The sequence below is a fragment of the Bos indicus genome, chromosome 10 (genome assembly GCF_029378745.1).
Source record: "Bos indicus isolate NIAB-ARS_2022 breed Sahiwal x Tharparkar chromosome 10, NIAB-ARS_B.indTharparkar_mat_pri_1.0, whole genome shotgun sequence".
Taxonomy (NCBI): domain Eukaryota; kingdom Metazoa; phylum Chordata; class Mammalia; order Artiodactyla; family Bovidae; genus Bos; species Bos indicus.
In genome coordinates, this window is record NC_091769.1 from 99,867,915 (window position 1) to 99,890,170 (window position 22,256).

General features: G+C 38.3%; 1 protein-coding gene across 5 annotated transcripts in view; it reads left to right on the plus strand.

Moving 5' to 3' along the window:
• Positions 1 to 22,256, plus strand: part of SPATA7 (spermatogenesis associated 7) — a 35,915-nt gene that overhangs the window by 7,567 nt on the left and 6,092 nt on the right. For 2 of the 5 annotated variants that reach the window (XM_070797970.1, XM_070797971.1), the window contains exons 3-8: positions 544 to 639; positions 3,586 to 3,633; positions 6,976 to 7,103; positions 17,331 to 17,800; positions 20,231 to 20,297; positions 21,965 to 22,080. In XM_070797970.1, coding sequence (XP_070654071.1) covers positions 544 to 639; positions 3,586 to 3,633; positions 6,976 to 7,103; positions 17,331 to 17,800; positions 20,231 to 20,297; positions 21,965 to 22,080 — 925 coding nt within the window. Of the gene's footprint in view, positions 1 to 543; positions 640 to 1,765; positions 1,824 to 3,585; positions 3,634 to 6,975; positions 7,104 to 17,330; positions 17,801 to 20,230; positions 20,298 to 21,964; positions 22,081 to 22,256 lie in introns of all 5 variants that reach the window. The other 3 variants (XM_070797974.1, XM_070797972.1, XM_070797973.1) reach the window with 3 other exon arrangements.

A 22,256-nucleotide genomic window follows, 5' to 3' on the forward strand; every position in this document is an offset into this window, starting at 1 on the left:
GTCATCTAATTTCTTTGTGATTGTGCTTGTCTTAAGGTTGTCCTAATACTTCCAAAAGAATGCAGTGAACCAATTTGTAGGTCTTGTTTTCAGGTATAAAATTAGAAATTTTCGTCTCAGAATAGAATCTTCATCTGTAGGACTTGTTTGATTTCCCAGACCAGTGTATTCAAATGTTAAGCATGATAACAGTATTTTATCATCAGGCAAGCAGCTAAATATTTTTAGTTACGAGATTGAGAGCTGTCAATAAGAAATAGTTTTGTAAATGTAATGGTAGATATCTTCCAAAATCTCGTCCCAAAACTCTCAGGCTTGTAAAACTTAGAAAGGTTTGATTGAACCCAGAGTAGTCAGTAGCTCGTCAGTTGTCATTGCAGGATGACAGCCAGGACACAGGATCACAGATACAATGCCAGTGTCTCCATGGTAAAGTTCAGAACATTTTATAAAAATGTACTTAATGCTGAGTAACTTGTTTATCTCATGATGGATTTTAATTAACTTTAAATATATAATGATTAAGTGTGTTTTAATTTTTAGCTTTGTGCACTGACTCCTCCTCTCTCAGACTAAGTACCCTCCAACTGGTCAAGAATCACATGGCTGTTCACTATAATAAAATCCTTTCAGCCAAAGGTAAACATGTGCAAATGTTAATTTCTGTACCCAGTTTAAACCCTTCTCAGCTTCACTTCTAATTTGTGTTAATCAAAATTTGTGTTAATTCAAAAATGAATACATTATATACCTGTGGGTTTGTGCTTGGTGTAGTAAAGTACCAGCTACAGATTCTATGCACCTAGCAAATTCAGAATGCCATTTATTAACTGTTTGAATCTAATGTCTCTGTTTCATTTTACCTGTTATTCCTAATATATTTTTGTGATTGGATGCTGATCTTAATACTGTGATTAGACAGTAATTTATAATCTGTTCTTTTTAACACATTCATTCTTTTACATATTGTCTATGGTGGCTTTTATACTAAAAGGCAGAGTTGACTGGTTGTGATGAGGTTCTGTGATCCTGCAAAGCCTGAGAAATGTACTGTCTGTTTTTTCACAGAGCGTGTTCACTGACTTCTGGTACAGACCATTTCAGCATTTCAGCAAAAACTTCTCCCTAGTCCTTTGCAGTCACTCTCTTCCCTCCAGTTCCTGGCAACCACTGATCTTTCTTCACTATAGTTTTGCCTTTTCTAGAATTTCATATAAGTGCAATTATACAATATATATCATTTTGGATCTAACTTATTTCAATTAGTTAACACTCCTGAAACTAATCCATGGTCAGCATTTCTTTCTTTTTTTTGCTAAGTATTTAGCAAAAATATTTAGTGAATATACCATAGTTTGTTTATCGACGTTCACCAGTTGGTGGACATTTGGGTTATCTTGACTCATTTTTGGCTATTAGGAATAAACCTGCTGTAAATGTTCATTTAGAATATTTGACCGTATGCTTCCATTTCACCTGGATAAATTTATTTACTAGGAGTGGAACTGTGGGGTAATATAGTAAGTGTATGTTTCAGTTTATAAGAAACTGCCAAACTGTTTTCCAAAGTGGCTGTCGTTTTCGTTGCCGTCACTTCCACATCCTCACCAGCACTTCCCATTGGCGGTCCTTTTTTAGCCACTCTCTGGATATGTAATGGTATCTCATAGCATTTTAGTTTGTATTTCCCTCATGCCTGATGATAAGAAGCTCTTTTTTCCTTTTTTTTAAATTGAAGTATAGCTGACATACAGTATTACGTTAGTTTCAGATGTACTACATGGTCATTTGACATTTGCTTATGCTCTGAGATGATCGGAAAGGTGAGTCTACTAACCATCTGTCCCCATAAAAAGTTAATTCCTGTGTTTTTGATTCTTTCCCTTAGGCCATGTATTACTTATTTGTGGCTTATTTCATAAAAGGAGGCTTGTACCTTTTAATCCCCGTCATTTTATTTTGCCCCACATTCTCAGCTTCCTCTTTTTTGCCAACAGCATTTACTCTCTGTATCTGAATCTTTTCATTTTGTTTGTTTTGTTTTTCAGATTCCATATATAAATGAGATCATACTGTATTTGTCTTTTTTGTCCAACTTATTTCACTTCCAATAATACCCTCTAGATCCGGTAATATTATAGCAAAACACAAGATTTCATTTTTTGTAGCCAAGTAATGTTCCATTGTGTATATATATCACGCCTTGTTTTTCTATTCATCTATCAAAAGATACTTAGATTGCTTCTATATCTTGGCTATTGCAAACAATGCTGCAGTGAACATACAGCATATAGCTTTTCAAATTAGTGTTTAATTTCCTTCAGGTAAATTCGCAGAAGTGGAATTACTGACCCATACGGTAGTTCTATTTGTAACTCTTTGAGGAGCCTCCATACTGTTTTCCATACTGATTGTACCAGTTTAGAATCCCACCAGCAGTGCATGAGGGGGTGCCTTTTCGTTGAGCAACTTTTCTTATTCTTATTTTCCATCTATGTATCTTCTTTGGTGAAATATCTATTTAAATCTTTTGCCCATTTTTTAGAAAATGGGTTGTTTGTCTTCTTAGTGTTAAGTTGTGAGAGTCCTCTTTATATAAATACAGTCCTATGTCAGATACATGTTTTGCAAATATTTTCTCCCAGTCTGTGATTTGTCAATTCATTTTCTTTATTTAAGTTTTTATTATGAAATAACTTTAAACTTAACAGAAAAGTTGCAAAAATAGTACAGAATGTCACAGAAACCCTGCATCTAGCTTTCTCTGATATTAAGATTTTATATAGCTATAGTACAATTATTAAAACCAGAAAATTAATATTGACAGTATACTATTAACTACAGACCTTGTTTGAATCTCAGCAGTTTTTCACCAATGTCTTTTACAAAATTTTTTATTTTACCATTTGAATAAAGTTTTTAAAATTTTGGTTAAGTTTTAGCTTCTACACTGTTTCTAATCCATTTTGAATTAGTTTCTGCATAGGGTGTTACATAAGGATCAATTTTTTTGCCTAAAAATGTCCCAAGTACCATTTGTTGAAGAGATTGTCCTTTCCTCATGGAACCGCCTTGGCACTTTTTAAAAGATAATTGACTATATGCAAGGGTCTGATTCTAAACTTACTCTTCAGTTCTGTTGATCATATGTCTGTTACGACATCACACTGCCACAATCACTGTAGCATTACAGTGAGTTTTGAAATCAGATAATGTCACTGCTCTCATTTTTTTCTTTTTTCTCAACTTGTTTTGGGACTCCAGTTACTATATTGAGTGAGTGACACAGGTAGGTTAAGTCAGTGACACTCAGTACATTCGTTTTCCAGTGTTCACTGTTTCACTTTGAATAGTTTGCATTGCTGTGTTCAGATCCACCTGTGTTTCCTTCTGCAGTATCCAGTGAGCTGTTAATTCTAACCAGTGTGTTTTTTATCAAGGATATTTTTCATCTCTAGAAGTAGCATACATATCAAAACAAGGAACTTCCAAGTTCTGGAACCTCTTGTGATTTTGACTTTTGATAGTTATTGTCGTTTATAAATATTAAGAATAGTATTAAAGCAAGTGATTATTCTCTTTCAGCTGCAGTAGACTGCTCAGTTCCACTAAGCATGAGTGCCAGCATCAAATGTAAGTAATTTTTAACATACTGCCTTTTTAAAAAAAAATACGGTAAACTGCACACACAACTTAAAATGTACCTTCTTCACCATTTTTAAGTCTACAATTCAGTGACATTAAGCACATTCTTCTTGTGGTGCAGCCATAACCACTGTCCATTTCCAGAATTCTTTTCATCTTGGCAGAACTGAAACTCTGCCGGGTTTGTTGGGATCAGTGTATCCAGGGCAACAGGAAGAAGAGCTGCATAGCTGGTGTGAAATGAACCAGCTGAAGAGTGACAGGTGCTGAGGTCATTGAGAAAGGTCAGAGAGGTGCAGACCACGCGGGGTTTGGCCACGTGCAGGCACTGGGGCTTTCACTCTAAATGACACTGGAAGACATTAGAAGGCCTTGAGTAGAGGAAGAGGAATAGCCAGTTTCACTTTAAAAGTGTTTCTCCCGCTGCTAAGTTGAGAATAGTCTACAAGGGGCAATGGTAAAAGCAGAGTGACTAGTTGGGAAACTAATTCAAGTGAGAAATACTGGTGGCTTGGATCAGAGTGCTTGTGAGTAGAGGGTGTGTGTGTGCACATGCTCAGTCACTCAGTCCTGTCGAACTTTTTGCGACCCCCATGGTCTGTAACCCACTAGGCTTCTCTGTCCATAGGATACTAATTGTGCTTGTAAGCAGAGAGAGTATGAAATGGATTGATTCTGAAAACTTTTCAGATGTCTGTCAACAGTATTTCCTGATGAACTGGATGTAGATAGAATATGAGAGAAAAAGAGGAGTGAGTCAAAGATGACTCCCAATGCTAAAAAGACAAGAGTTATAATTCACTGACGTTGGAAATATAATAGGAAGGTATTTAGGGGAGGAAGTGAATCAAGTGAATCGAGAATTCAATCTTGGTCATTATAAGTTAAAAATAAATACCTATTAGAAATCCAAGTGGAGATGCTGAGGAGGCAGTTGGAATGCAAAGCCTGGAGCTCAGGAGGAGGCTCCAGGCTGGAGATAAACACTCAGGAGTTGGCAGCATACATGGTATACTTACAGAGGTTTTGTTTTTAGAATTGAGACTTAGTGCTTATTTATCCCATGATACTTTCTGCCTGCAGTCAGTTGAGACAGTTTTCTTTATGATCACGTAAATGAAAAAAATTGTGATGTCTAGAAGAACCGCAAAGATTGTCATCACCACATTGAAGTATAGTTGATAATCATTCCTTTGTGTGTAACATAGCTGATGTGCATTCTCATCAGTACAAACTGACTTAGAAATAGGCTTTATAGTAGACGTATTTTCAGAAAGAAATGTCTCTGGTCTTGAGTCATGTCTGTTTTTATAGTCTTCTGTCAAAGCAGACAACTGAATTGATAGTTTCAGTCGGTGTCTGAATTAGGATGTCTCTATACTTTGTTGAATTGTTTAAGTAATTCCATATTCTAATGCATTAGAAAGGCTTTCCTTTTTATGTGTTTAGTTTTTGGCTGTGCGTGGGCTTTCTCCAGGTGCGGTGAGCAGGCGCTGCTCTCAGCGGGGCGCTCGGGCTTCCCTTTGCTGTGGAGCACAGACTCCGTCGTTGTGGCACGTGGGCTGAGTTGCCCTGCTGCATGTGGAATCTTCCTGGCCGGAGACTGAACCCGTGTCGTCTGTCTTGGCGGCAGATTCTTAACCATTGGGCCACCAGGGAAGTTCCAAGAAAGGCTTTACCTTTTATGGCAGTTTTATTGACAAAGAATTTTCACACCATAGAATTTATGGATTTTTACTAAGTTTACAAAATTGTGCAGTCATCACTACAAACCAGTTTTAGAATATTTTCATCATCTTAAGAAGATCCCCAAAATGGTAGCTTTGCAGCTGCTTCCTCATCCCACTCCGAGACTTGAAAGCTGTTAATCTGTTTTCTTTCCCTGTACATCTGTTTATCAGTCGATTGACACTTTTGCTGTTTGTTCTTTGACCATAATAAATAGTGCTTCTGTGAACATGCATGTACAAGTCTTGTGTATGAATGTAAAGTTTCATTCCTCTTGAGTATACACCTGAGAATGGCCTTAAAAGTACAGTTAACTTTTTAAGAGACTCCCGAACTGTTTTCTGAAGTGACCATAACCATTTTACATTCTTGCCCCCGACATATTAGGATTTCAGTTACTCCGTATCCTTGCTAACACATTATTGACTCCTTTTTTGATTAATAACCATTTTAGAGTATGAAGTACTGTCTCGTGATTTTAATTTGCATTTTCCTCATGATTAATGATGTAGAACATTTTTATATGCTTATTGGCCATTTGTATTAAATGTATCTTTAGTAAAGGTCTTTTCAAATGTTTTGTCCCATTTTCCCCCCAAATCAGGGTGATTTGAAACTTGAAATTATCTTGTCTATCAAGTTGAGATACATTCCAATTAAAAAGCATATGTTAAATTTAAAATTTTACATGAAAATACAAGTCATTTAATTTATGGTTAGACTCTTTAAATCTTTTATTTTTGGCTGCACTGGGTCCTCATTGCTTTGTGCAGACGTTAGTTGCCGCGAACAGAGGCTACTCTTCGTTGCTGAGCGCAGGCTTCTCCTTGCGACGGCTTCTCTTGTAGAGCCTAGGCTCTACGCCCTTGGGCTTCAGTGGGTGTTGCTCACGGGCTCAGTAGGTACAGCTCGCGGGCTCTAGATACAGGCTCAGTAGCCGTGATGCACAGGCTTAGTTGTTCTGTGATGGAATCCTCCCGGACCAGCTCGAACCCATGTCCCCTGTATTGGCAGGCTGATCGTTAGCCACGGGGCCACCAAGAAAGTCCCTCACCTTCTTTTAAACTCTGAAACTGGACTAGCTTTCATTTTGCTGTTTTTCAGTCTTTGAAAATGACTCAGTACCTGACTTAAAGCTCACTACAATGTGAAACCACTTTTTTGGTTTGTATTTGCAAATGAATAGCAGTTAAGAAAAATGGAAGTCAGTTATCCTAATTAAAAATAATATTTTAAAATTTAATGTCATTTTTGGTCATATAAAACTTAAATTTTTATAACATGATGATATTGTCAATAGTATTTCATTTGTAGGGGAGTATATGAATGAATTCAAGCTCTGCATTTCTAACCTTTGTGTATCTGTATCTGCTAGCAGTTGTTCCCTTGAGCCCTTAGGCTTAATCAGTTTGTCATATCTTGTTTGTGCTCTTTGAATAGTTAATCCATTTGAAGTTTCAGAAAACCATATGGATTTTTATTTACATATCAGTAGTGTAAACATTTTTAGCAAGAAAAAAAGTACTCTTTCTTGGTCTTCAATCATCAAAAAATTATTTTTTCTATTTTACTCTGTACTTCAAAAGAATTTTTTCCCCTCAGATGCAGACCAACAGCGAAGAGAGAAACTCAAAAAGGAATTAGCAAGGTGTGGGAGGGGGCTGAAATTTACTAAGACTACAGTGCATCCTAAAAGTCATTCCAGGTCATTACTTAACGCTCTACAAAAGGTAAGACAGCATTTTTACCTTTTCACAGTAAATGTTTCTAAGGTACTTCATTGATGATGCAACCTGTTTTTGATAGTGTTTGCTATAGGTCAGAATTGGTAGCCTTTCCTGTAAACAGTCAAATGGTAAATGTTTTAGGCTTTCCAGGCCACGCAGCATCTGTTGCAACTGTGGCGCCACTGGAAAGTGCTGCAGACAGTATTTAGATGAATGGGCATCGCTTTGTCCCAGTCAGCCATTATTAACAGAAAAAGGGGGTGGGCCAGATTTGATCTGTAGGGGGTATAGTTTGCTGTCCACTGCTTTAGGTTTTTTGTGATACCCTTTATCATCTGATTAAGCAAGCTCTTTTCAATTCCTCATTGCTTAGAGAATTTTCTTCCTTTTTCATGAATATATGTTAATTTTATCAGCTGCTTTTTCTGCATTTTTTGAAATGGTGGTGCAGTTTTTCTTTTTAATCTATTTCAAATATAGTGAATTCAAATTGAGTTTCTAATGTTAAATCAATTTTGCATCCCTAGTATAAATATAGCTTTGTCATGATATATTACCTTTTTTTTACACATTACTAAATACAGTTGCTAACATGTTGTTTAGGATTTTAGCATCTGTGTCCATGATTGATATTGACCTGTCATTTTCCCTTTTTCTACTACGTCAGGTTTTGCTAGCCTCCTAAAATAAACTGGGTGCTACTTCCTCTTTTTCCATGCTCTAGAGTGGTTTATGTAAGTTTGTAACTATTTGTTCCTTGAATTTGATGGATTTCAACATTAAAATTATTTGAGCCTAGAGTTTTCTTTGTGAGATTTTTGACTGATTCAATTTTTGAAATCGTTATAGAACTATTTTCATAATTTGTACATATGTAGAAAGTTGTCCATTTCATCTAAATTTTCAAATTCTTGGTATAGACTTGCTCATAATCTCTTAAATCATATCATAATCTCTCTTGAATATGTATTATTTCTTCTTATTATTTTAATATTGCTTATTTTTGCCTTCTTTCTTCTTTTCTTTATTATTCTCACCAGAGATTTGTCAGTATTATTCATCTTTTTAAGGACATATTTTTACTCTGTTGATCCTTTGATAATTTGCTTTCTAGTTCAGTAATGTTTATGCTTATCTTTACTCTCCTCTTTTGGCTTTCATTGAGTTTGTGTTGCAGTATTTTTTCTGCATTTGTTTAGCTTATTTTCAGCCTCACTTCTTTTGCATGAACATTTAAGGCTGTGTATTTTTCTCCAGGTACTACTTTAGCTGCATTCCTCAAGTTTTGATATGTGGTATTTTTATTGCAGTTTAATTCAAAGTATTTTATAGTTTCCATTATAATTTTTTCTTTAACTCATTGTCTTTTAGAAGTGTTCCTTAATCTCTATGTCTGTTTTTTCTCCTGGTTTTCTGTTTGCTACAGATTGCTAGCCTAATTGTATTTTGATCAGGGCACATCTTTTTGATACTCATTTCTTGAAATCTGTTGAGATTTGTTTTATGTCCCAGCAGGTGGACAATTTTTTTTAATGCACTGGCGTTATGTGTTTGAAAAGCAAATATGTTTTATAGCTCTGTGCAGCGTTGAATAGATAGTGTATCCATTAGATTAAGGTTTATATACTTTAGATGTTCAAATCCTATTGTTTTTTTGTCTGATTAGTCTGTCGTAATTACATATTTAGGTATTTCTCAAAAAATTAGCACTATCAATTTTTGTTTTATATATTTCAGTCTGTATAATTACATACAGACAGACTTGTTCTTATTTAGTTGCTGTCATGTCAGACTCTCTTGCAACACCATGGACTGTAGCCCAGCAGGCTCATTCTGTCCTTAGGATTTCCCAGGCAAGAATACTAGAGCAGGTTGCCATTTCCCTATCCAGGGGATCTTCCCAACCCAGGGATCAAACCCACATATTCTGCATTGGCAGGCAGGTTCTGGACCACTGAGCCACCAGGACCACTGAACCCGCATAGACCTAGACTTGGAGATGATATATTTTCTTGGTGAATCAGACCTGTTGTCACTGTGCTTTGAATTTCTTTACCTTGATGCTTTTAATGTTAATATTGAAGTGTTTTCTGATAGTAATATGGTTAAATTAGCCTTCATTTCGTTGGTATTCCTTTGGTATATCTTCCTCCATTTTTTAATCCTAGTAGTTTAGGTGGGTCAGATTATTCACTGATAATTTTTATTCTTTAAAGTGAAGCGCTTTGTATATTTTTATTTCTTCCTTCTTGTGTACTTTCTGTTTGACTCACGGTAGTAGGCAGACTTCTGAGCCCCACAGTGACGCCTGTGTTTAAACAATCCCCTCCTCTTGCATGTAGGCAGGACCTGTAACTTGCTTCTAACCCATGGCGTGTGGCAGAGGTGATGGGATATCACTTCCATAGTTGTTAATGGCAAAGTGGAGGGAACTTCCCCCTGTGACTGAGAGAAAGAGAAACAGGTCAGGGAGTAATTTCTGTAGTGGTTGCTGTTCCCCTCTCCTAGCCATGTCAAAGAAACAAGAGGAAGGGGCTCTTTGTGCTCCTCCCTGAGAGCTTTTGGTGTGGTTTCTAGAGGAAAAGGCTTGCAAGCAGGTCCAGACTCCCCAGGTCTCAGGCTTCGTGCACCTGCACTGGTCTGCACTCAGTCTCAGCAGTTAGCTGAAGCCGCCTAGCGCAGTCTTCTTACCAGCGTGTGTGCCCTTCAGCAACTTCCGTCGCGGACACGCACGTGCTCTGGCCCTGTTTCCCCCTGCAGAGGCCTGTCTCACTGTGGATTTCAGATTAGTTGTTTGCTCTGTGACCCTTTTTCTTGTTGAAACTGAGAGCTATGTTTTTACCGTTTCTTAGCTGAAACTGCAAGTCTTTGTGCGTATGGGATGGTCTCTTTAAACTTTTTAATTTTGAAGATTTTTAGCATCTGTAAAGACAGCGGTATAATGAACCCACATGTTCTTGTCCCCCAAGTGCAGCCATGATCAGTTCAGGGCCAGACTTACTTCACATATAGCCTCATTCACTGCCTCCTTCCCAGATTATTTTGATGCAAATACCAGATATATATTTTTTATCTGTAAATATTTCTAAATGTATCTGAAAAACCACCATACCATTATTGTGCCTTTAATAATTCCTTGATATCATCAAATATCTACTGTTCAGATTTCCCCATTGTCTCTTTCTTTTTAGTTTGTTAGAATTGGCATCTAAATAATTTCAACTAATTGATAAATTTCTTTTAATCTCTCTTCCTCTCGTCTTTTTATCCCACTGCAATTTAGGTGTTGGGAAAAACCGAGTCATTTGTCTTGGTTTAGGGTTTCTGTGGACCATCTGGGTACTGCAGATTTAGACTGCAATCTTGTATGGAAGCAGCATATGATTTCAGATTCTCAAAGGCCAGTGTTCCCTCACTGCCGGTGCTAAGAGAAGCAGGTTTCCTTGCAGGTCACTCCCTGGGGTGTAGCTGTGGAGAGGACCCAGATTTGTGAGCATAGTCCCCTAGGCTGTCTGGATGAGGCCCTGGGCTTTGTTTCCTGGCCCTAGCAATAACATCGCCTGTTGCTAAAAGCCGCTGCCACAGCTGCCCTTCCTAGGCACCGAGCGGCGTCTTTTAACTCCAGCTCTTGAAGGCATTGTGCATGAGGGTGTGACATGTCAGCAGGCAGGAGGCGTGAGTAAGAGCATTTGTAAGTTAGCAGTGAACCTGGGTCCTTTTTATGTGAGGAGTGTGGGGGAATCAGAGACCACCTCTTAGTTGGGAAGTTATGTCGTCATATTGACTCATTATGTGACAGTTTACAGTATGGGGAGGGCTTCCCTAGTGGCTCAAATAGTAAAGAATCTGCCTGCAACGCAGGAAACCCAGGTTCAGTCCCTGGGTTGGGAAGATTGCCTGGAGAATCCCATGGATAGAGGAGTCTGGAGGGCTGCAAAGAGTTGGACATGACTGCGACTTTCACTCACTGCAGTGTGGGGAAGAAATGATTAAGACATGGTACATAAGACAGCAGAAGGAGCCCAAGGAATGTAAAGTAGAATCCCCAGGACTTGGTGACTGACTCGATGAAAAGCAAGAGGCAGGAATTACAGAATTCTCAGGTTTCTGGTTGGGGCAACGAAGAGGATGGTGCTCATTCACTGAAAGAATAACAGGACGAAGTGCAGGGTTTTTTTTTTGGGGGGGGGTGTTGGGGGAGGCAGATAATATAAAGTATGAGTTTACTTGTTTGGACCTGCTTGATTTGAGATGCCTTTGGAACATTTAATATATTCAGTAGAGAGTTGGATAGAAGTATCTGTGTCATGAAAGAGGTGTGGGCTGAAAATAGATTTGGGAGTCATCAGGAGAGCTGAAACTACGTTGAAGAGCCCCCAAGGCTGTCACACTGATTAAAAAGGACTAGAAAAAGAGCCTCTTCCTTTAGAGTAAACCGACTGTACACTGCACCATCTGGGAATATGTTCATCAACATTTGACTCATGTATGTATTTTCATATTTAGTGACTGTATTTTTAAACTGAAAATTTTAAATCCATTTCTATTATCTAGCATTTTGAATATCAATTAATAATTATATTTTGAGGTAAGAGTGGGACTTGTTGAAAACAAAACATATAATTAAGTCTATAAATATAGGACTTTTTCATTAATTTTTCCTTTAGTCATTGTAACCCTGTAACTTTTTTTCTCTAAAAAGTTAGTTCATTATTCTTTTATATAGGTATATTTTTTTACTCCATTTAGACTTCATAGTAATTTGCAATTCACTTACATTTTTATAAAACTTGATAAATATTTCAGTTCAGTTCAGTTCAGTTGCTCAGTTGTATCCGAGTCTTTGCGACCCCATGAATCGCAGCACGCCAGGCCTCCCTGTCCATCACCAACTCCCGGAGTTCACCCAAACCCACGTCCATCGAGTCGGTGATGCCATCCAGCCATGTCATCCTCTGTCATCCCCTTCTCCTCCTGCCCCCAATCCCTCCCAGTATCAGAGTCTTTTCCAATGAGTCAACTCTTCGCATGAGGTGGCCAAAGTACTGGAGTTTCAGCTTCAGCATCATTCCTTCCAAAGAACACCCAGGGCTGATCTCCTTCAGAATGGACTGGTTGGATCTCCTTGCAGTCCAAGGGACTCTCAAGAGTCTCCTCCAACACCACAGTTCAAAAGCATCAATTCTTCGGCACTCAGCTTTCTTCACAGTCCAACTCTCACATCCATACATGACCACAGGAAAAACCATAGCCTTGACTAGACGGACCTTTGTTGGCAAAGTAATGTCTCTGCTTTTGAATATGCTATCTATGTTGGTCATAACTTTCCTTCCAAGGAGCAAGCGTCTTTTAATTTCATGGCTGCAATCACAATCTGCAGTGATTTTGATAAATATTTAGGTGCATTTAAATTAAAATTATCATCTGAGGCATAATATTTTGATAATTAGATGGGTTTTATGGGTAATAGATGCCTGTGGTTATAATCTGCATTTACTGAAAAGTTTGCTACAATTAAAAAGAAAGTGGTAACTTTAGCCTGTGGACATACTAGCTATTTATATACATGAGATCAAGTAATCAAAAACCTTTTCTTTAATTTCCCACACTCTTAATATGGGTAACTTTTTTTCTCGCACATGTTGACTCAAATGCTGTCACCTCAGATACTTAAGTCTGCACCCTGTGCTCCACACACAGATGTTCACATTCACTCACACCACTGGTGTAGCACGTACTGTGTGCTCTTAAGATTAGTTGAATATATGAATGTGATTATGTTCTTAAATAAATGTACTTTAAAAGCACTGTAAAACAACAAAAATGAGCTGTTGGTTTGTCTTATAAAATACAATTTGAAGCTTTTTGCAAAACAAGTGTAATCAAATTTTTAAATTGCACCCATCCTGTTCCACACTTGAATTGGTTCCTTAACTGTTTTAAAACCTGACAGTTGGCAAATGTCTGTATACTGTTTTTTCTGACATTATCCCTGAAAAAGATTGATTTAATACTCAGTTGTTCTGTGATTATAAAATTGACATAAAAACGTGTTTCTGTAAACTTTCAATAATTATCACTTTGTATAAATTCTTAAATCACAGAAACAGTTTATAACAAATTGCACTAAACTAGAAAGTGACAGTGGTCAGATTATCACCAGAATTTTTTCCCATTGACATATAATTGATGAGTCCTTTTCTGATTTTAGAACTTTACAGTGATTTGCTATTTTAATTTCGGTGAATTTACCAGTGTGTTACACATTTTCTGTGAAAATTGTATCCAAGCTTTCTGATATTCACAGCTAAAAATTATATAATCTGAAAAAAAGTAGATGGATATAGTTGATTTTACACTGTGTTCTACTGGTTTCCAAGAAAAGACAAGCTAGGATACATGGTAGAGATTATAAGATATACAGATACAGAAAAGTTTCATGCCTTCAGCTGATTCAAGAGCAATTTTCCCAGCCCATTTCAGGCACATGAGAGTATATTCCTGTCTTTAAAGACTTCAGTGCTTCATTTTGTTTATTAAATAGCCATTACTGATAAGAATTTTCTTACAGGCTGTCTGATGCTTTATGCATCTCTGCCTGCTATGATCTCAGTTTGTACTGTTCCCCAAGTACATAATAATTCCTGTGATTATTATTTAATAGCCCTAGAAGACTTTTCAGATCGAACTAGAAATTGCTTTCCAGGGATTCAGACTCCTCTGATATGTAAGCTGCAGTGTGAACCTAGTTTGGTAACACTTTTTACAACTAACATATTGAAGTCATTAACTAAGTAGTACCCTAGTAACTCACAGTTTAATGCCAGAATACTTAGTTGCTTTGAGTCATTTTGCCTTATGTTTGGACAGAGTTAGAAAGCACTTGGAAAGGGAATAGGTAGATCTGCCCTATTTTAGGTGTAATCACAATATCCAGTTATCTGCAGTTTCCTTACGAGGCAGATCAGTACTTGAGTTAGCTGACTTGTTCACTACTACGAAAGGAGTGGAAATCCGTTTAAGGTCCCTGGAGGTATAAAAAATGAATAATTTGCAAACGAGTCTGTAAAATAGCATGACACAGTGGGACGAGTTCAAAGCTGTGAGACCCTGCACCTTGGTTTCTTCATCTGTGAAGCAGAGGAATGATTGTGCCATCACCCAGAAGTTGATGCAGTGATTAAATGAGCTGTGTGTGTACATGAACTGGAACAGAACCTTGCACAGGGTATTTACTCCATGCCTAGTAGTGAAGTGACGGAAGTTACTACTCCTCGTACTTCTGCTCACGGGCAGTAACAGTGTCTTTTGTGCATTGAAAGCACTCAGCTCCTCCTCATTCACCGTATCTTCCTCTTATTTTCCTCCTCATGAGCTTGTAGGACAGATACAACTGGCTAAATCCTAGCCTTTTTCACCTCAGTTTAACTTGCATGTAACTTCCCCTGTACCATTTAATGAAGTGTCTCAGTGTTCTGTTAAGGGTACACAGGTGTCCATAAAGTCTGGAATTATTGACAAGATTTCTTGGGCATCTTGTCTGTAAAAGAATAAAATATTACCAATACTCTTAAGCCTTATGAATCCACAGTAGAACTCGTTCTTCCAAAGTTAAAGCATACATATATACAACATAATATGACTGAGCCTTAAAAAATGAAATAATGCCATTTGCAGCAACAAAGATGCAGTGAGAAGTAAGTCAGAAAGAGAAAGACAAATACCATCAGTTCAGTTCAGTCACTCAGTCATGTCCAACTCTTTGCAACCCCATGGACTGTAGCACGCCAGGCTTCCCTGTCCGTCACCAACTCCCAGAGCTTGCTCGAACTCATGTCCATCGAATCGGTGATGCCATCCAGCCATCTCATCCTCTGTCGTCCCCTTCTCCCACCTTCAATCTTTCCCAGCATCAGGGTCTTTTCCAATGAGTCAGTTCTTTGCATCAGGTGGTCAAAGTACTGGAGTTTCAGCTTCAGCATCAGTCCTTCCAGTGAACACCCAGGACTGATCTCCTTTAGGATGGACTGGTTGGATCTCCTTGCAGTCCAAGGGACTCTCAAGAATCTTCTCCAACACCACCGTTCAAAAGCATCAATTCTTATGCTCTTAGCTTTCTTTATAATCCAACTCTCACATCCATACATAACTACTGGAAAAACCACAGCCTTGACTAGACAGACCTTTGTTGGCAAAGTAATGTCTCTGCTTTTTAATATGCTGTCTAGGTTGGTCATAGCTTTTCTTCCAAGGAACAGGCGTTTTTTAATTTCATGGCTGTAGTCACCATCTGCAGTGATTTTGGAGCCCAAGAAAAGAAAGTCGCTCACTGTTTCCATTGTTTTCCTGTCTATTTGCCATGAAGTGATGGGACCAGATGTCCTGATCTTAGTTGTTGAGTTTTTAAGCGAACTTCTTCACTCTCCTCTTTCACTTTCATCAAGAGGCTCTTTAATTCTTCTTCGCTTTTCTGCCATAAGGTTGGTGTCATCCGAGTATCTGAGGTTATTGATATTTCTCCTGGCAGTCATGATTCCACCTTGTGCTTCATCCAGCCCAGCCTGGCATTTCTCATGATGTACTCTGCATGTAGGTTAAATAAGCAGGGTGACAATATACAGTACATCAGCCTTGATGTACTCCTTTCCCTTTTTGGAACCAGTCTGTTGTTCCATGTCCAGTTCTAACTGTTGCTTCTTGACCTGCATACAGATTTCTCAGGAGGCAGGTCAGGTGGTCTGGTATTCCCATCTCTTTAAGAATTTCCCACAGTCTGCTGTGATCCACACAAAGGCTTTGACGTAATCAGTAAAGCAGAAGTAGATGCTTTTCTGGAACTCCCTTGCTTTTTTGATGATCCAACAGATGTTGGCAATTTGATCTCTGGTTCCTCTGCCTTTTCTGAGTCCAGCTTGAACATCTGGAAGTTCTCGATTCGCATACTGTTAAAGCCTGGCTTGGAGTAATTTTGAATTACTTTGGTAGCGTGTGAGATGAGAGCAATTGTGTGGTAGTCTGAATGTTCTTTGGCATTGCCTTTGTTTGGGATTGGAATGAAAACTGACCTTTTCCAGTCCAGTGGCCACTGCTGAGTTGTCCAAATGTGCTGGCATGTTGAGTGCAGCACTTTGACAGCATCCTCTTTTAGGATTTAAACCCCACATGATATCACTCACACGTGGGATCTAAAATATGGCACAAATGAACCCATCCACGAAACAGAAACGAGACTCACAGACAGAGCGCAGACAGGTGGTCCCCAGGCGGAGGGCGGGTTGGGGGGATGAACTTGGACTTTGGGGTGAGCAGATGGGAACTGTTCCATACGGAATGAATAAACAAAAGGGTCTGCTGTATCGGGGGAGGGAAGTATACTCACTATCCTGTGATAAACTGTCATGGAAAAGAATATTAAAAAATGTGTGTGTATAGCCGAGCCACTTGCTGTACGTCAGAAATTAACACAACATTGTGAGTCAACTCTACTTCAGTTAAAAAATTTTTTGTTAAACCAGAAAGAAATAAAGCAGGTCAAATGCCTCCCCTTTCAAAGCTTTCCCCCGTCATGGGAAGTTGAGAAAGAAACACATATGAACTTTTTCTGGCATAAATCTTTCTTAATTGTGTTTAAAATATCAATCACTTAACTAGAGCTCCATACATCGTGAGAAGTACCTTTTCATTCCTTCAAAGCTTTTAAGTCACAGTGGAACTGCTGGCACTGAAGCTGACCATGACGACAAGGCAGGGAGGGGCAGATGCTGCGGTTGAGAGGGCCAGTGCTCAGAGTTGATTTAGAAACTCAGATAAAACTGAGGAGAGGGCAGCAGAGGCTGAGACAGTTGGATCAACCCAATGGACATGAGTTTAAGTGAAGGACGGGAGCCAGGCGTGCTGCAGTCCATGGGGTCACAAAGAGTCGGACACAACTTAGTAACTGAACAACCACCTCAGGAAACCAGTTCAAGAGCACAAATATTGGTATGTGTTATTAATCACTTTTGGTTTCAGAAAGAAAAATGATTGCTATCACTTAGGTTTAGAATGATATTTTTATATATAAATAATTAAAAAATGAGTATAACTTCATATACGAGTTTCCAGGAACATAGATGTTATATTTGCAGGAGGTAGCCCTAAGGCTCTACATTTTTTAATGTGTAATCAGGAGATCCCCAATTATCTGAATTTGCAAATATGATTGATCACTGTTAAACCAAATGTTCTTAGCCTTCAGGAGAACCACAGGATGAAAACAGTTTATTAATCGAAGAAGTGAATGAATTTCCATCTTTTACACAGTCACCAGTAATTTCTTCTGAGAGACTAAGTCTACCTAAGTCTCAGAACGTCCTCACGAATTGTACTGAGAAGAACTCCAGCTGCTCCATGTCCAGCATGGATTACACTGCCTCTGGGTCCAAGAAACCATCCTCTGGAACCTCCTACGGCAGAGGGCCCAGGGGCACATTCCCCGGTTCCCAGAAGTTTCAGTTAGTTATTTCAAAAGCACCCAGTGGGGACCTTTTGGACAAACATTCTGAACACTTTTCTAACAGACATTTGCCATTCACCCCACGCACTTTAAAAACAGAAGCCAAATCTTTCCTGTCACAGTATCGATATTATACACCTGCCAAAAGAAAAAAGAATTTTACAAATCGGCGGATAGAAGCTGAAACTCAGACTGAATTAAGCAGGTATCACACTAACTTACAGTAGATGCTTTAAGATGCGGTAGAAATTAGGTGCTGTCCCTTGCGTTTCACCGTGTGCCTGCTGTGCCAGGCTCCATGTCTGCTGGTGTCCTTTGATTGCAGTGAGACTAACGTAACTTCTCCTTCTGCATGAATCATTATTAGAACTATCAGAGTAATTGTTAAAAAAGAGAAATAGCTATTAAACTTGTCAAGCTCTTTATAAACATGAATGTTATATATTTTAATTTATTGTTTCAGACGTGGTACTAGAACTTTTGTGTGGTTTTAAATATACTTCCAGAAAATCCTTAAAATACGTTATCAAACAGCATTTGTATAAATATGTTCATTGATTTATGTTAGAAATGGCAAAACAGTGGACTGTGTGCAGGGAGAAAAAGCAGTTGTCTAACTACCCCTGTGCTCCCTTGCCTGCCGGTACTCAGCAACAAGTCCTCAGGTGTAATGTAGACAATTGGGATAATTTCTGGAAATTAAATATAATTTGCCTCAGTAATATTTTCATATACAGTAGTACCTGGCACACAATGAATATTCATTAAAGGTTGCCAAATGATTAAAGAAAGAAGCAAATCTTGTTAAGTATTGAGTGTCAGCAGATTTGTAATTGTTTTTCCTAGTGTTATATAAATGAATACTTATTTGGTACTAGGTTTTAATTATTTTTAAAAGTAAAAAACAGTTTGTGACTAGTATCTTTTTCTCTGGTTAAACATAAGAAGTATAACAACATCAGTCTGTATACATTTAAAGAATTAAGAAATTAAACCTAATGGTAGGATCTTCAAGTGAAGAGGAGATGATGAAAGCAAATGTTAGGTTGCTGCCAAAGTAATTGAGGTTTCACACCTTGAATTTTAAATCATTATAACTCGGCTCACACACATCTTTATTCATCAAAATAGAAACCATTACAGTCAACACGTTTTTGCCAATGAAAATTAGTTTGTTTATTCCTATAGCCTAAAAATCCATGCCTCAGGATTCAGTGACCTCTTGGAACACATTTTCTGCCTCGGGCTGGCTGTGGAAGATTTTTCCTTGCGAAAAGTCGTCGGGTTGCTTAAAGAAGTGGTAGTTGGCGAGAGGTTAGGTGAACATGGCAACCGAGGCAGAACTTTGTGGCCTGATCTGTTCAACTGTTGAAGCGTGGGCTACGCAGCGTGCAGTTGGGCGCTGTCGTGGACTGCAGGCGCTGCGGTCTTCGTGCAGCTCGTTGATTTGCTGAGCATACTTCTTGGATGAAATGTTTTCGCCGGGACTCAGAAAGCTGTAGTGGATCAGACCGGCAGCAGACCACCAAACGGTGACCATGATGTTTTTTTGGTGCAAATTTGGCTTTGGGAAATGCTTTGGAGCTTCTTCTCTGTCCAACCACTGAGCTGGTCATCGCTGGTTGTTATATAAAATCGACTTTTCATCGTACGTCACAGTCCGATTGAGAAATGGCTCACTGCTGTTGTGTAGAATAAGAGAAGACGACGTGTCAAAATGATGTTTTTGATTTGCAGTCAGTTCATGAGGCACCCACTTATCAAGCTTTTTCATCTTTCTAATTTGCTTCAAATGCTGAACAGCCATAGAATGGTCAACATTGAGTTCTTCGGCAACTTCTCAAGTAGTTGTAAGAGGGTCATATTCGATGATGGCTCCCAGTTGGTCATTGTTAACTTCCGATGGCCGCCACTACGCTCCTCATCCTCAAGGCTCGGTCTCCTTTGCAGAACTTCCTGAGCCACCACTGCACTTTACAGCCGTTAGCAGTTCCTGGGCCAAGTGCGTTGTTGATGTTGTGAGCTATCTCCACTGCTTTACAACCCATTTTGAACTCGAATAAGAAAATCACTCAAATTTGCTTTTTTGTCCAACATCATTTCCATAGAGTACGTATAAAATAAATAGCAAGTAAAAGTCATAGGCAAAAAAACATAAAGCAAGGTGTGCACACTAAAAGGATGTGTAACATAGCCACATTTATTTAAGAATGCATTCCAGTATCAAATGGCAAATCTCAACAATGCAAAAACTGAAATTACTTTTGTACCAACCTACTATATTGGGTAGCTAATATATTGGGTTGGCCAAAAGGTTCATTCAAGTTTTCCATACCGTCTTACAGAAAAACCTGAACGAACTTCTTGGCCAACCCAATAACATACTTTTCTGATTATGTTTTTGACAGCTCTTTCAACATAATAGTTCCCATTTCCCTAGCCCCATTCTATCCAACTGAAATCTAGCTGCTATTTGAAAAAGGAACAAGAAGCATATGTGATCCAAACCATATCTATTTCCCAGTTGTATCATTAGAAATCTCTCAAGTTTTTTTTTTCCCCTAGATAGTAAAGCTTGTTTTCACAGTGTTTGTGTCTTGAAGGTTTAACAATAATTTCTTTTAAAATATTACAGCTTTAAATCTGATTTTGAGACAGTTGAGATCAAGAACGCCACAGATTCAGAAATGAACGTAACGCAGGTAATAAAAATGAGACCTCTTTGTGTTACACGTTAGGATTATAGCTGCCTTAATTGAATATGTGTAGCTCTTTGAACTGTGAAGAATAATCTCTTGGTGACATTTTTTGCATGTGATATAACCAGTATACAGAAGTATTGCCTATTTACAAATGGTTATAGCTCTCCATGAGTGGCCAGATGGATCCTGCCCAATCTGCTAAGTCATTTGTTGTTAATGTGTTTTCTAGATGGTTGCCTGGCTGAATGGATGGATGGATGAATAAAATATCTTAAATTCTTTTTTTTTAATACCTTAAATTCTTTTCAAAGATGGAGACTCAAATCACTAAAGGAGCCAGAAAAAATTATACAGAAGTTTAGTTTCTATGCCTATTTTCTTTTTTTTTTTAAGAGTTGCCACTGATATATATAAAAATAGATGGATATTATTCTCCTGTGCTTGCTCTTTTTACTAGATCGTAAAAATCTTTTTTAGTGTTTGTATTTTGAATATTTAGCAATCATTTCTTTTAAACTGTTACAGCTTTAAGTCTGACTTTGAGATAAACTTTTTATTAATCATGCACTTGCTAATCATACAATTTTCAAGTTATTGTTGAAATTTTCAACAATATCCTAATTTTCAAGTTGTTTGTGAAAATGCTTTGTCTATTAAAATCACAAACAGACTCAGGGATAGAAGAATAAAATATAAGCACACTCAGCTTTTCTCCTTCCTTCTGAAAGTGGGTAGAGGATTGTGGGTTTGCATCTCGGCCATTAATAGCTGTGTGACATCGGGTTCTGCCACTTAAGGCCCAAGGACAGATGAGTTCCTCTGAGAGCTGAGTTACCACATCTAGAAAATTGTGCTTTTAATGCTCAGGATCATTGGAAGGAACAGGTGTTGGAGGTAAAACACCTAGTCTGACCTGGGCTCAGTGAGTGACGGCTGTGCTAGCTTGAGATGCAGGAAGAGGGCTACCTCCACAGGTGACTAAGTAGACTAAGCAGAAGGCCATTTTTATGACCTTGTACTCCGAAGGTGTATCTGTAACCCTGTAAGAAAATGGCATGTCCCTTCCTCTATAGTCAGTACCACCAGCATCTACTTGAGTATCAGCTGCAGTAGACAGACCAACATTCAAAAGCACTTTTAACACTGTCAAGCACTACACATAAATTAGCATTATCAAGGTTAAATCTGATCATTATATGCTCGGCACAGTACGTGGTCCCCAGTCAGGGTTCTGTAAAAGTAGAAGTTTGTTAGTGTTGTTCAGAGTGCCAGAGCTGCCACTGCTTTTACACGTTCGGTAACATTGGAAACAGATGGCTGTTTTGAGTTTCTGAATAACAGGATATTTACTCTCAAGTTAACTTAAAACTTGCATTTCATTTTCTCTTTATATATATGTATGGTACTTAATACCATTTAAAATATTCCACATTAAAGTATAAGAAATTGATTTATCTTTAAATAAATTTAAGAAAAAAGTCTTGATTGTATGAAAAATGAATTCTAAAATATCCTTTGTCCTAAAGGCATCAGTCACTTTTTTCTGCTGGATATCTCTACTCTCTTTCATCAAATATTTTTGGAAATTTGATGTTTTGCTTTAGCTCTTCTTTCATCGTATATGTTTGAAGCAAAATAAAGACTTATTCTTCTCGTTGTGTCTCCAGGCATCTGGTTGTGTGTCATATGGTACCAAAGGAAGAACAACCCCTTCACCTTCACCAGGGCGTGAGTTACCGTGGGGCAAGGTTAGAGACGGTGCCCTCCAGTGCTCCTCGGCAAGGTACCCACCTGTCTGCATCTAACCGCTTTCCTGTGCAGCAGACGTAGGGCAGCGTGAGTCCTGGTTCATCTACACGCACTCCAGTCTAGTTTGGTATTATGCAATTCAGTGTACTAAGGAAATATTACAAAGTAGGTAGTCACTAGAAAAGTGTAGATGGATTCATTCTGCTAATT